Source organism: Hyperolius riggenbachi, chromosome 3, assembly GCF_040937935.1.
Source record: "Hyperolius riggenbachi isolate aHypRig1 chromosome 3, aHypRig1.pri, whole genome shotgun sequence".
Taxonomy (NCBI): Eukaryota; Metazoa; Chordata; class Amphibia; order Anura; family Hyperoliidae; genus Hyperolius; species Hyperolius riggenbachi.
The window spans coordinates 225,340,822-225,356,048 of NC_090648.1; the positions used below are offsets into that span (position 1 = coordinate 225,340,822).

At 45.8% G+C, this 15,227-nt stretch overlaps 1 protein-coding gene across 3 annotated transcripts in view; it reads right to left on the reverse strand.

Annotated features, from left to right (window-relative positions):
• ARSA (arylsulfatase A) overlaps window positions 1–15,227 on the reverse strand; it is a 125,385-nt gene that overhangs the window by 23,045 nt on the left and 87,113 nt on the right. For all 3 annotated transcript variants that reach the window (XM_068275866.1, XM_068275867.1, XM_068275865.1), the window contains exon 5: window positions 7,594–7,763. In XM_068275866.1, the coding sequence (XP_068131967.1) occupies window positions 7,594–7,763 (170 nt within the window). The remainder of the gene's footprint in view (window positions 1–7,593; window positions 7,764–15,227) is intronic.

The following is a 15,227-nucleotide window of genomic DNA, read 5'->3' on the forward strand; positions in this document are numbered from 1 at the left end:
TTCCTTTTAAGCAATACCAGTTGCCTGGCGGCCCTGCTGACCCTCTGCCTCTAATACTATTAGCCATAGCCCCTGAACAAGCATTCAGCAGATCAGGTGTTTCAGACTTTAAAGTCAGATCTGACAAGACTAGCTGCATGCTTGTTTCTGGTGTTATTCAGATACTACTGCAGAGAAATAGACCAACAGGGCTGCCAGATGACTGGTATTGATTAAAAGGAAATAAATATGGCAGCCTCCGTATACCTCTTACTTCAGTTCCCCTTTAAAGCTGCAGTGGCCTATTTAGCAAAATATTGCCTGGTCACTTGGGGGGGGGGCTTAAAACCGCAGTCCTTAAGCGGTTAAAGGACTACTGTCGCAAAAATCTTAAACATTTAAAATGTATGTAAACAAATACATTTAATAAGTTTGTTTCTTCCAGAGTAAAATGAGCCATAAATTACTTTTCTCCTATGTTGCTGTCATATACAGTAAGTAGTAGAAATCTGACAGAACCGACAGGTTTTGGACTAGCCCATCTCCTCATGGAGGATTCTCATGTTTTTTTTTAATTTTCAAAAGCACTTAGTGAATTGGCAGTTGCTCCTTCCAACTGCCAAAAAGGTGTGCAGTGAACAGGGAGGCCAGCCAGCATCTTTTTAGAAATCTTTTTCAAGTAGTGTCTTTACAAAGAATAAAGGCCATACCGATAATCCCCTATGGAGACATGGCCTAGCCCAAAATCTGTCGGTAAAGTCAGATTTCTACTACCTACTGTAAGAATAGAATAGAATAGAAAATCTTTATTGTCATTGTAACAACCGAAATTGTACAACGAAATTCTTAAGTGCAATTTTCCAGCAAAAGCAAAGACAGCATAACATTCCATTCTTACATACATTGCATTGCACACACCCCTTATCAACATGGCCACTTAGCAGCATTTAACATAGAAATGGCTGAAGGATAAAAACTGTTCTTTAGTCTATTTGTCTTAGTTTTTATAAGTCTAAAACGTTTTCCAGAAGGCAGATGTTCAAATAACACATGTCCTGGATGTGAGGCATCGCTTAAAATTTTCTTAATATTCCTGAAACAATACGACGTATATAATTCTTCTAATGGAAGGAGAGGACAGCCAACTATTCTCTGGGCAACCTTAATTACCCTATGAAGCTGCTTTTTCTGTGCTACTGTGCAACTTGAAAACCACGCACAGAGACAGTAGACTAGGACACTCTCCACTGTACTGCGGTAAAAAGACACCAACAATTTCTCAGGAATATTATTCTTCCTAAGCACCCTTAAAAAATTAAGCCTCTTCTGTGCCTTTTTCACTACTTCAGCAATATGTGACCCCCAAGTCAGGTCCTCTTTAATAGTAACTCCTAAAAACCGAAAGTCTGTGACCCTTTCTACAATATTTCCATTTATAATAAGTGGCTGAATGTCATCTACCTTCTTCCTAAAATCCACTATAAGCTCCTTGGTTTTAGCTACATTTAGGAGCAGATTATTGTCTCTACACCACATTTCCAGCCTTTCTACCTCATCCCCAGGGCCGGCCCGCTCATGAGGCGGGGTGAAACATTTGCCTCAGGCGGCACATCTGGGGGGGCGGCACCCGCCTGTCCGTGGGTGGGGGGCCGCCCCCCGAGCTGGAGGAGTAGCGGGCAGAAAGGGGGTATTGGGCCTAGCGGTGGGGAGGGGGGGTCGGACCCCCCCTCCCTCGCCTGGGTCCCCCCAAACTGCGCTCCCCTCCAGCTGAAAATAGTTAAGTTCCAGCGTATAGATAAGAGGCAACAGGCGGGGATCACTCACCCTTTCCGCGTTCCATTGAGCGCTCCGCTGACGTCACTTCCTGCAACGCCGCCCATTGTAAATTTAAATTTTTTAAATCTTGCCTCAGGCGGCAAAAAGTCTAGGGCCGGCCCTGCTCATCCCTATAGGCAGACTCATCCCCCCCTGATATGAGCCCCACCACTGTAGTGTCATCAGCAAACTTAACGATGGTGTTACTATGGTGGGCAGGAACACAATCATGAGTGTAGAGGGTATAGAGCAGGGGGCTCAGCACACAGCCCTGAGGAGTGCCAGTGCTGAGACTGATAGATGAGGAAAAATGTGTACCCACTCTAACCCTCTGAGGACGATCGCTCAAAAAGTTCTTAATCCAGAGGCAAGTTGAATATGGAAGCCCTATGTCTGACAATTTGGTCACCAGTCTATGGGGTATAATAGTATTAAAAGCAGAACTAAAATCAATAAAAAGCAATCGTGCATAACTCCCTCGCTGCTCTAGATGGGACAGTACAACATGGAGGACAGTAGCCATCGCATCCTCTGTAGACCTATTTGATCTATAGGCAATCTGATGTTGATCAAACATGGGAGGAATAAAAGACAATATATAGTTCCTGATGAGCTTCTCAAAACACTTCATAATCACAGGTGTCAATGCGACTGGCCTGTAGTCATTAAGACTAGTGATGGTCTGTTTTTTGGCCAGAGGAACTATAATAGAGGATTTTAAACAAGTTGGTACAATTGATTGAGACAGGGACTGCTTAAAAATCCTAGTGAAGACCCCAGCTAGTTGGTCTGCACATTCCTTTAACCCCCTTGGCGGTATGAAAAATACCGCCAGGGGGCAGCGCAGCAGTTTTTTTTTTAATTATTTTTTTTTTAAATCATGTAGCGAGCCGAGGGCTCGCTACATGATAGCCGCTGCTCAGCGGCATCCCCCCAGCCCCGCCGATCGCCTCCGGCGATAGGCGATCAGGAAATCCCGTTCAAAGAACGGGATTTCCTGGAGGGCTTCCCCCGTCGCCATGGCGACGGGGCGGAATGACGTCACCGACGTCAGCGACGTCGGGACGTCATTGGGAGACCCGATCCACCCCTCGGCGCTGCCTGGCACTGATTGGCCAGGCAGCGCTCGGGGTCTGGGGGGGGGGGCCGCGCGCCGCACTGGATAGCGGCGATCGGGCGCGCGGCGGCGGCGATCGGGGTGCTGGCGCAGCTAGCAAAGTAAATCGGCCCAGTAGGGCCTGAGCGGCACCCTCCGGCGGCTTACCCCGTGTCACACACGGGGTTACCGCTAAGGAGGTTAAAACACGTCCTGAGACACCATCTGGTCCAGCTGCCTTTCGTGGGTTGATGGCTCGCAACGTACGTCTCACATCATGCTCCCCCAATACATAAGGGGCACTGTTATTGATATCTGAATGGGGTCTAGCTGTCTCATATGAATCCACTTCAAACCGTGCAAAATAATAAGGCTACGTTTCCACTGTAGCGTTACATTTTCGCCTGCAAAAAATCGTATAAGATTTTTCTGATTGGTGAAAATTCGCATGTAAATTTGTACGCGTTTTTATGCGAATTTTCGTACGCGAAAATTCGCATTAGTTACATATGCATAATCTGCCTAGTAACAGCTTAGTCATGACTGCTGACAACTTCCTGTAACCATGGATCCAATGCGAATTTTCGGGCAAGTAACGCGAAAATTCGCATTGCCTATACAAAGCATTGTACGCGAATCGTACGCGATGTCCGAAAAAATGATACAGGACCTCAGATTTTTTTCACGCGTACGAACGCGTACGAAAATTCGCATAGAGTGGAAACGGCTGCATTGACTAACATTAGTTTTAAAATCTATGCGAATTTTCTGAGCAGAAAAACTGACACAAAACGCACAAGTGGAAACCTAGCCTAATTCAGTTCCTCAGCTAACGATGAATCACCGCCCACATCTCCAGAGTTATTTTGATAATTGGTCATATGCTGGATTCCCATCCACACTTGCCTGCCATTGTTACTGTCCAAATGTTCCTCAATCTTTTTTTTATAATCTAGCTTGGCCTCTCTTATGCCCCTGTTTAAGTTAGCACGAGCCAAGCCATAGAGGGCCTTATCCCCAGACCTGAAGGCAGTGTTCCTCTCTCTCAGCAGGCTCCGTACTTACCTGGTCATCCATGGCTTCTGATTGAGGTAAACCCAAATACATTTATCCACTGTGACAATGTCCATGCAATATTTAATGTAGCACAGCACACTATCACTGAACATATTAAGGTCCGAATGTTCAAAAATGTCCCAGTTAGTGCTTCTAAGACAGTCCTGTAGCTGCTCAACAGCTCCCTCTGGCCAGGTTTTAATTACTTTTGTACTATTTGGAGCAGTTTTCCTAAGTGGGATATATGCCGGAATTAAAAACAACGACATGTGATCAGAGCGGCCCAAGTGAGGTAGCGGTATAGCCCTGTAGCCTTGTCTGATATTCCTATAGACTTTATCCAGTGTATTATCTCCTCTGGTAGCACACTTAACGTGTTGATAAAATTTAAGAAGCACTGATTTCAAATCTGCATGATTAAAATCCCCAGTGACAGCAACATAGGAGAAAAGTAATTTATAGCTCATGTTACTCTGGAAGAAACATACTTCTTATTTGTATGTGTTAACATGTATTTGAAATTGTAAGATTTTTTGCGACAGTGGTCCTTTAAATAGCATCTCATTTGTTACAGTTGGCTACTTGGCAACTGAACCTATGTAAGCACTTTATAAATCATAAGTTTAACTGTAACATAGGCAAGAAGTTTTTTATTTTGCATAGGACCTCTACTATCCTCTATAATAAAACCCAAGTGTCCCTCCGTACTGCTGTCTCTGTGTCCTTGGGTCCGTGCTTTTTGCTAATGCGCATGTGTGCAGCACGGACCCGGACAGCCGCTGAGACAGGAGGACGGGGCCAGTGAGCAGGGCAGGCGTGTGTGCGGGCGGACGGGTGCGCGCACATGCGCACTGTTAAAAAACAGACCTAGAGCCCGTTTTTAAATGGGCTTGGGTCTACTAGTATACTATATTGCTGTTAAAATCTGCTAGGAGTACCGTATATACTCGCATATAAGCCGACCCGCATATAAGCCGACCCCCCAACTTTTCCCTGAAAAACCAGGGAAAAATGATTGACCCCCATATAAGCCAGGGGTAGGAAATGCTGGATTGGTGCAGCCCCCCAGTGTGTCCCAGTATAGCTAGTATAGTGTCCAGTATAGGTAGGTAGTGTCCAGTATAGCTAGTATAGTGCCCAGTATAGCCAGTATAGTGCCCAGTATAGCGCCCAGTATGGGTAGGTAGTGCCTCAGTTTAGCTAGTATAGTGCCCAGTTTAGCTAGTATAGTGCCCAGTTTAGCTAGTATAGTGCCCCAGTATGGCTAGTATAGTGCTCCAGTATGGCTAGTAAAGTGCCCAGTTTAGCCAGTATAGTGGCCAGTGTAGCGCCCAGTATGGGTAGGTAGTGCCTCAGTATAGTGCCCAGTTTAGCCAGTATAGTGCCCAGTTTAGCCAGTATAGTGCCCAGTTTAGCTAGTATAGTGCCCCAGTATGGCTAGTAAAGTGCCCAGTTTAGCTAGTATAGTGCCCAGTTTAGCTAGTATAGTGCCCAGTTTAGCTAGTATAGTGCCCAGTTTAGCCAGTATAGTGCCCAGTTTAGCCAGTATAGTGCCCAGTTTAGCCAGTATAGTGCCCAGTTTAGCTAGTATAGTGCCCCAGTTTAGCTAGTATAGTGCCCAGTTTAGCTAGTATAGTGCCCAGTTTAGCCAGTATAGTGCCCAGTTTAGCTAGTATAGTGCCCAGTTTAGCCAGTATAGTGCCCAGTTTAGCCAGTATAGTGCCCAGTTTAGCCAGTATAGTGCGCAGTTTAGCCAGTATAGTGCCCCAGTTTAGCCAGTATAGTGCCCCAGTTTAGCCAGTATAGTGCCCAGTTTAGCCAGTATAGTGCCCAGCATAGGTAGGTAGTGCTCCCCCCGCAGCCGCCGCTGCTATTACCTGCTTAGGCAGTGGCCGCTTCCTAATCCGCGTTTCCCTTCTGAACTTTCAGAGTGTATCACAGCAGCGCGCCCGGCGCTGCTGCTGTGACGATGCAGAGTGCAGGAAAGAGCGCGGCTCCCTATAGCGGCGCTCTGTATCGCCGTTACCAGGGGAACCGATCTTTCCTGCCCCCTGCATCGTCACAGCAGCAGCGCCAGGCGCGCTGCTGTGATACACTCTGAAAGTTCAGAAGGGGAACGCGGATTAGAAAGCGGCCGCTGCCTAAGCAGGTAATAGCAGTGGCGGCCGCGGGGGGGAGGGGGGGGAGGGGGGCGCGGACCACCCACCACCCACCACTAGACCACCAGGGAAGACTCGCATACAAGCCGACCCCCCAACTTTTGACACCCTTTTTGGGGGTCAAAAATTCGGCTTGTATGCAAGTATATACAGTAATCTCAGGTCCTAAGATGAATTCAGTAATTCTCAGAACAATAACTTGTGACAAATAATTGTACAGCACATGTGTATGTGAAGGGAGAATCTTTACTGCAAACTCTTGTACTCCACTATCACAACATATTAGAAAATCAGTGTGGGTGCTATATAAAAGCACAAACTGTGAGGAAAGCCTTCCCTAGACTTCCTGATTAAATATAAATAATTACTTTTGGCATAAAGAATTATTTGCATTCACTAATTAGATTCTCCTGCAATGCTTCATACGCATGCTGGTTTATAGTCACCTGAGGTGATTGTTCATAAGCATTTCAGGTAAGAGTCCTTTCACACTGCATCCTTTGTAAAACAGACAATATATAATCAGATTGCAACCTGAGGCAATTATATTGCAATGGTACTATCACACTGTCGTGTTAGCAATGTAATGTGACAAATTCCATTGAAATAATGTGCAGCTTGCTGTGCATTACTGGACGACGCAAGCAATTGCGGTGTAAGAATAACTCTATGGACATGCAGACTCCACAGTGTGCAACCTATCGCACTGGTAACGTGCAATGTGAGTTTTTAAAGTGGGATAAAACTCTGACATAACATTCAATAAAAATGTGTTTTCATACTTTGCATTACCCATACAGTTATCATATTTGCTTTTGTGCACAAGTAATATTGTCTGTCTACAAATTACAAATTTCCAAAGCAGAGTTTATTTTTTCTGAAAGTTGCCATTGCATTTTATTGCATTGCTGCTGTAGTTATATATTAAAATATATCCAGTGAACACGTCTCAGCTCAGTAAAGCTCAGATTCAACATTTACTTAAATGTATCTGTCAAAGGAATGTAAACAAAAGTTAATGTTATCACCTCTTTGGATGCAGCCAGAAGCTTTCCACTGAAGAAAGGAGCTTTCTACTGAAGAACAAGTGCTGTGTTTAACTGTTTGAATGCTGTTCTGCTACAATTTTTTTGTGGTAGTAGATTTTATGCTGTAAATAATGTTTTAGAGCATAGAGAAAATGCTAAGTTTCATACCACTTTAACACCGTTGCAATCTTGTTTTTTCAGGATGTGCAATGCTACGAGTACCGTGTGAACTTTAGCATGTGCACAAGTGTCCACATTGGTGGCCTACCCTTCAGCGGTCTGACTAGAGAATTATTGGCCTAAAGATATTGTAGTTCCAGCTGTGAGGGCATCTTCTGCTCAGCCTCCCTTCTACTCTCTTCACTGGGCAGAATAGGCTGCGTGGCTCTAGTTTCTGGCAGTGTTTATCCAACGACTTTATGCAGCTTAAGTATTTCCCATAACCACACGTGTTGCTCACCCATTGTCAGAGGTGAAGATAAAGAGAGTGTTGTTTAGAATTCCCAATTTCTGTACAGTTTGTAGCAGTTCCCCTACTGTACCATCCATCTCCAGCAATGCATCTCCATACTTTCCTCTTATAGAGCGCCCTGCATAGCGAGAACTCGCAAACTGGGGGTAATGAGTGTGCTGTAAAACAAACACATTGTAATCAGCAAGTTAGAATATATTTCAAGCTGGAAAAAAATATTAGCTATGGTGTGTTTAGACTCTAAACACACCATAGCTAATATTTTCCTCTCCTGAAATGATCATTCCTGATAGTTTCAGCTGCAAATATAAAATATGTACAGGTGTTCCCTGATAATACCACCTTCTCCAGAGATCTGCTGGGATGGATCTTTTACCCACTTCCTATCTGTCTGTAGGAACACAAGTATGAGAACATCAGGACCAGCTCCAAATACAATCTGGAAAAATTAATCAAAGAAAAGCAATCAAAAAGACCCACACATGCTTTACTTGGAATATTGATGTGATCAAATAATGAATTGATCGGATTGGAATATGTGAAAATCATTACTCTAAACTTTAGAGTTTATTTTTCCAGATTGTATTGTATTGTATTGCGGCTTTCCTGGCGGAGATAGGCGGAAATAGACGATCTCTGTTGGGTCCGCTCTACTGCGCAGGCGCAGGAGACTTGTGCCTGCGCAGTAGAGTGGCCTGACAGCAATTGGCTATTTCCACCTATCTCCAAGGCGGAGAGCCGATACTTCGCCTGCGCTGGAGCGGGGAAGGTAATAATTTACATCCCCGCTGTTCGGGGAGCTTTATCGCCGCCGCCGTGGGACCGAGGAGGACGGGGGAAGCCTCAACAGGATCCGGAGGCTTCCCCCAGTCGAGGCGAGTACCCCCCAGGAGACGTTTTTCTTTATACAGGTTTTCTTTAAGGGCTAGCCTACTGTGCTCAATTGTGTTGCAGAATGATTCTGCATGTCAACTCACTGCCCATACAATTCTATGAGCCTGTTCACAGTACTCTGTTGTAACGGGGTCACGAAATAGCCGTGAGAAACGCAGGTGAATCTGGAAATTTCCTGATCGCTCCCTGTCGGATCTGTGCAGTCGTGCAAGCGATCAGAAAACTACATTTTTGTATTCTTGTTAAACCAGAGATCTGTCCCCCTGTGAGCAAAGCTTTCCCCTCACCCCTCAAGAATGTTACCCGTGGCCAGATTCCCTGCAGGGACCAGCTTATTCCCCCCTCAGCCAGATGGCTCCATGAAAAGAGCCAGGAAACTGGTAGTGTTGGGCGAACACCTAGATGTTCGGGTTCGCGAACGTTCGCCGAACATCGCCGCAATGTTTGGGTGTTCGACCCGAACTCCGAACATAATGGAAGTCAATGGGGACCCGAACTTTTGTGCTTTGTAAAGCTTCCTTACATGCTACATACCCCAAATTTGCAGGGTATGTGCACCTTGGGAGTGGGTACAAGAGGAAAAAAAAATTAGCAAAAAGAGCTTATAGTTTTTGAGAAAATCGATTTTAAAGTTTCAAAGGGAAAACTGTCTTTTAAATGCGGGAAATGTCTGTTTTCTTTGCACAGGTAACATGCTTTTTGTCGGCATGCAGTCATAAATGTAATACATATAAGAGGTTCCAGGAAAAGGGACCGGTAACGCTAACCCAGCAGCAGCACACGTGATGGAACAGGAGGAGGGTGGCGCAGGAGGAGAAGGCCACGCTTTGAGACACAACAACCCAGGCCTTGCATGAGGACAAGAAGCGTGCGGATAGCAATTTGTGTTTTGTCGCCATGCAGTCATAAATTTAATACAGATGAGAGGTTCAATAAACAGGGACCGGAAACACTAACCCATCACAGATGTTCATTGTTCATGTTACTTGGTTGGGGTCCGGGAGTGTTGCGTAGTCGTTTCCAATCCAGGATTGATTCATTTTAATTTGAGTCCGATGGTCTGCATTTTCTGTGGAGAGGCGGATACGCCGATCTGTGACGATGCCTCCGGCAGCACTAAAACAGCGTTCCGACATAACGCTGGCTGCCGGGCAAGCCAGCACCTCTATTGCGTACATTGCCAGTTTGTGCCAGGTGTCTAGCTTCGATACCCAATAGTTGAAGGGTGCAGATGGATTGTTCAACACAGCTATGCCATCTGACATGTAGTCCTTGACCATCTTCTCCAGGCGATCGGTGTTGGAGGTGGATCTGCACGCTTGCTGTTCTGTGTGCTGCTGCATGGGTGTCAGAAAATTTTCCCACTCCAAGGACACTGCCGATACCATTCCCTTTTGGGCACTAGCTGCGGCTTGTGTTGTTTGCTTCCCTCCTGGTCGTCCTGGGTTTGCAGAAGTCAGTCTGTCGGCGTACAACTGGCTAGAGGAGGGGGAGGATGTCAATCTCCTCTTTAAAGTCTCCACAAGGGCCTGCTGGTATTCTTCCATTTTGACCTGTCGGACTCTTTCTTCAAGCAGTTTTGGAACATTGTGTTTGTACCGTGGATCCAGAAGGGTATAAACCCAGTAATTGGTGTTGTCCAGAATGCGCACAATGCGTGGGTCACGTTCAATGCAGTCCTAGGCCGAAGAAGCCATAGCCTAGGGTCACAAAAACCTGTTTATTTGGGCTATTTCAATGGTAGTGATGGTGACGTACATAAATCTCAGCCATGGCCGTTAGCAACGTCTGAATTTCACGAAATGTCTCATGCAGGTAGAAGACATATTGTTAGACTTGGATTTCAAAGATGGGGTCCCTACATCTCTGCAAACCAGAGTTACAGGGGTCCAAAATTGGTAAAATCCCCCATAGACTTTCATTGCCTCCCTATTTCACTTTCCAAAATCTCACATCTTTTCAAAGGGCAATGGCTCAGCAGTACCAAATTTTCTAGCATTGTAGGGACCCTTAGGGGGAACATGACTGGTGAGTTTCGGGCCCCTAGGCCAAAGAGGTCATAGCCTAGGGTCACAAAAACCTGTTTATTTGGGCTATTTCAATGGTAGTGATGGTGACGTACATAAATCTCAGCTATGGCCGTTAGCAACGTCTGAATTTCACGAAATGTCTCATGCAGGTAGAAGACATATTGTTAGACTTGGATTCCAAAGATGGGGTCCCTACATCTCTGCAAACCAGAGTTACATGGGTCCAAAATTGGTAAAATCCCCCATAGGCTTTCATTGGGCCTACTATTTACCGTTCCAAAATCTCACACCATTTCAAAGGGCAATGGCTCAGCAGTGGCAAAACTCACCAGTCATGATCCCCCTAAGGGTCCCTACAATGCTAGAAAATTTGGTACTGCTGAGCCATTGCCCTTTGAAAAGATGTGAGATTTTGGAAAGTGAAATAGGGAGGCAATGAAAGTCTATGGGGGATTTTACCAATTTTGGACCCCTGTAACTCTGGTTTGCAGAGATGTAGGGACCCCATCTTTGGAATCCAAGTCTAACAATATGTCTTCTACCTGCATGAGACATTTCGTGAAATTCAGACGTTGCTAACGGCCATGGCTGAGATTTATGTACGTCACCATCACTACCATTGAAATAGCCCAAATAAACAGGTTTTTGTGACCCTAGGCTATGACCTCTTCGGCCTAGGACTGCATTGAACGCGACCCACGCATTGTGCGCATTCTGGACAACACCAATTACTGGGTTTATACCCTTCTGGATTCACGGTACAAACACAATGTTCAAAACTGCTTGAAGAAAGAGTCCGACAGGTCAAAATGGAAGAATACCAGCAGGCCCTTGTGGAGACTTTAAAGAGGAGATTGACATCCTCCCCCTCCTCTAGCCAGTTGTTCGCCGACAGACTGACTTCCGCAAACCCAGGACGACCAGGAGGGCAGCAAACAACACAAGCCGCAGCTAGTGCCCAAAAGGGAATGGTATCGGCATTGTACTTGGAGTGGGAAAATTTTCTGACACCCATGCAGCAGCACACAGAACAGCAAGCGTGCAGATCCACCTCCAACACCGATCGCCTGGAGAAGATGGTCAAGGACTACATGTCAGATTGCATAGCTGTGTTGAACAATCCATCTGCACCCTTCAACTATTGGGTATCGAAGCTAGACACCTGGCACAAACTGGCAATGTACGCAATAGAGGTGCTGGCTTGCCCGGCAGCCAGCGTTATGTCGGAACGCTGTTTCAGTGCTGCCGGAGGCATCGTCACAGATCGGCGTATCCGCCTCTCCACAGAAAATGCAGACCGTCTGACTCAAATTAAAATGAATCAATCCTGGATTGGAAACGACTACGCAACACTCCCGGACCCCAACCAAGTAACATGAACAATGAACATCTGTGATGGGTTAGCGTTTCCGGTCCCTGTTTATTGAACCTCTCATCTGTATTACATTTATGACTGCATGGCGACAAAACGCAAATTGCTATCCGCACGCTTCTTGTCCTCATGCAAGGCCTGGGTTGTTGTGTCTCAAAGCGTGGCCTTCTCCTCCTGCGCCACCCTCCTCCTGTTCCATCACATGTGCTGCTGCTGGGTTAGCGTTACCGGTCCCTTTTCCTGGAAACTCTTATATGTATTACATTTATGACTGCATGCCGACAAAAAGCATGTTACCTGTGCAAAGAAAACAGACATTTCCCGCATTTAAAAAAGACAGTTTTCCCTTTGAAACTTTAAAATCGATTTTCTCAAAAACTATAAGCTCTTTTTGCTAAATTTTTTTTCCTCTTGTACCCACTCCCAAGGTGCACATACCCTGTAAATTTGGGGTATGTAGCATATAAGGAGGCTTTACAAAGCACGAAAGTTCGGGTCCCCATTGACTTCCATTATGTTCGGAGTTCGGCTCGAACACCCGAACATCGCGGCCATGTTCGGCCCGAACCCGAACATCTAGATGTTCGCCCAACACTACACGTGACCCGTTCGGCCAATCACAGCGCTAGCCGAACGTTCGGGTAACGTTCGGCCATGCGCTCTTAGTTCGGCCATATGGCCGAACAGTTTGGCCGAACACCATCAGGTGTTCGGCCGAACTCGAACATCACCCGAACAGGTTGATGTTCTGCAGAACCCGAACAGTGGCGAACACTGTTCGCCCAACACTAGAAACTGGCTCTCCAGGGGGGCCATGACAAAGCAGCCGGAGCGGCACCGACAAGGCAGATATGAAAGCATGTGGGATATGGTTTCTTAACTATTAAATGGAGACCGTATATCGCACAGCTATAAAATTCATATAGTCTTATTCGTTAAAGTCTGCCCAACGCGCTGATATAACACTCATGGCAATATCTCATCCAGTTATTGCGGTATAAATCTTCTCAGGAACCTGAGAAGCTGCCTTAGTAATGTCTGATGTCATATTAATCGGTATTTTCTGACGATCAGGAATCTGCTACACACCTAAATATGACATGCACCGTTTGTGAGTTACGTCATTTTAGAAGTTTAAGCCTAAATCTCTCCCCAAGGACTTGAACTGTGGTTGGTTGGTAACTCAGAGGGGGCTGGCCATGCCACACCCCCAAACCAGCTTCATCAAAAGCACATGGCCGGCAAGCGGACCTCAGTCCTCCAAATTCCATCTGTATGAGAGCATGTCTGTTGCCAGCCAGAGCCGTAGACGTAATTGTAACAGCACCAATGGTTGGTCGATGTGCTCTAATCGCCTTTGGAGTCACAAGTTACAAGTCCATAAACTCCATCAGATTAGCACCATCTAAAATTGGTTTTATTCAGCAATCTTCAGATAAAATGTTACATCAGATAAAAATCCCCATGTGGGTATGCCTTAGATGACGCACAGGCGTTTCGGGCCGCTCTCAGTCCTTTATCAAATCATGGCAGGCCCACAATGACAACAGACTGTTTATCCCAAACCTATAAGGTCCACAAGTGGACCACATAGAAGACTACTGTTTAGCATACATGCATATTCATTGATGGCACAAAAACCAATCACATTGTACGTTTCATAATGAATCTAGTGATTACCAATTAAACAGTGTCATATTCATGCAGATCAGCAAACATAACATGACAGATGTAAGGGACACTCACCCAAATCTCCCTCATGTATAAAAACCGAGTGGAGATATATAAATATGGATCACCGTGTCCCTACCTAACCATACATCTACAGGCTCAAAGAGCCAATCAGAATAAAGCCTACTACGTCCGCTCATAGGACTCCTACGTGTGGCGACCAATCCCAAGCGGCATTGCAAACCTTCAAAACCCCACACGGAGCACGGGCCAATCAGAAGACAGGGCCCATTTCACGTCATACCGAAGAGGAGGTTGCCAGTACGGGACCAATCCTCATAACGCCGACAACGTCCGCCAGTTCAACACAGCCAGTGGGTGGAGCGTCTCTACGTAATATCGCAACCCACCTATCAGGTTCAACCAATCCCGGCGACTCCGCTGATATATTCATAAGGCCACAATCAAAACAATGTCGGACGCATCACATGATACCAATGGTCACGTGTTCGTCGCTCAGCCTATCACGGGCGGGCCGACACAGTCCGCCTCAAAAGCAGGGGGTGCGTCCAACGTGATGCAAAGAATCACATGGGCGCACACCAGCCAATCCGCTCATGCGACCCGGAACGGCAGCGCATATGACAATTAGCCATGCGGGTATGTTAGTAAGCCTCCGCCCTCAGTCATCATCACTAACCTGAACCTAACCTGAACCTGATAGGTGGGTTGCGATATTACGTAGAGACGCTCCACCCACTGGCTGTGTTGAACTGGCGGATGTTGTCGGCGTTATGAGATTGGTCCCGTACTGGCAACCTCCTCTTCGGTATGACGTGAAATGGGCCCTGTCTTCTGATTGGCCCGTGCTCCGTGTGGGGTTTTGAAGGTTTGCAATGCCGCTTGGGATTGGTCGCCACACGTAGGAGTCCTATGAGCGGACGTAGTAGGCTTTATTCTGATTGGCTCTTTGAGCCTGTAGATGTATGGTTAGGTAGGGACACGGTGATCCATATTTATATATCTCCACTTGGTTTTTATACATGAGGGAGATTTGGGTGAGTGTCCCTTACATCTGTCATGTTATGTTTGCTGATCTGCATGAATATGACACTGTTTAATTGGTAATCACTAGATTCATTATGAAACGTACAATGTGATTGGTGTTTGTGCCATCAATGAATATGCATGTATGCTAAACAGTAGTCTTCTATGTGGTCCACTTGTGGACCTTATAGGTTTGGGATAAGCAGTCTGTTGTCATTGTGGGCCTGCCATGATTTGATAAAGGACTGAGAGCGGCCCGAAACGCCTGTGCGTCATCTAAGGCATACCCACATGGGGATTTTTATCTGATGTAACATTTTATCTGAAGATTGCTGAATAAAACCAATTTTAGATGGTGCTAATCTGATGGAGTTTATGTTGCCAGCCAGAGGACACATGGTTGGCATCCACCTTGTCTGAACTTTGCTCTGATCTGAAACAAAGAATTTAGCTGAAATTAAAACCAAGGACTTTATGATTTTCCCACCAAAAGGACATCTTCCATGAACCTAAGTATTTTATCCTTTTCTTTTCATACTGCGTTATTAATGTCTCTATAATTGTTGATTTTAACGATTTTCTGTATATATTAATTATTTATATTGCAC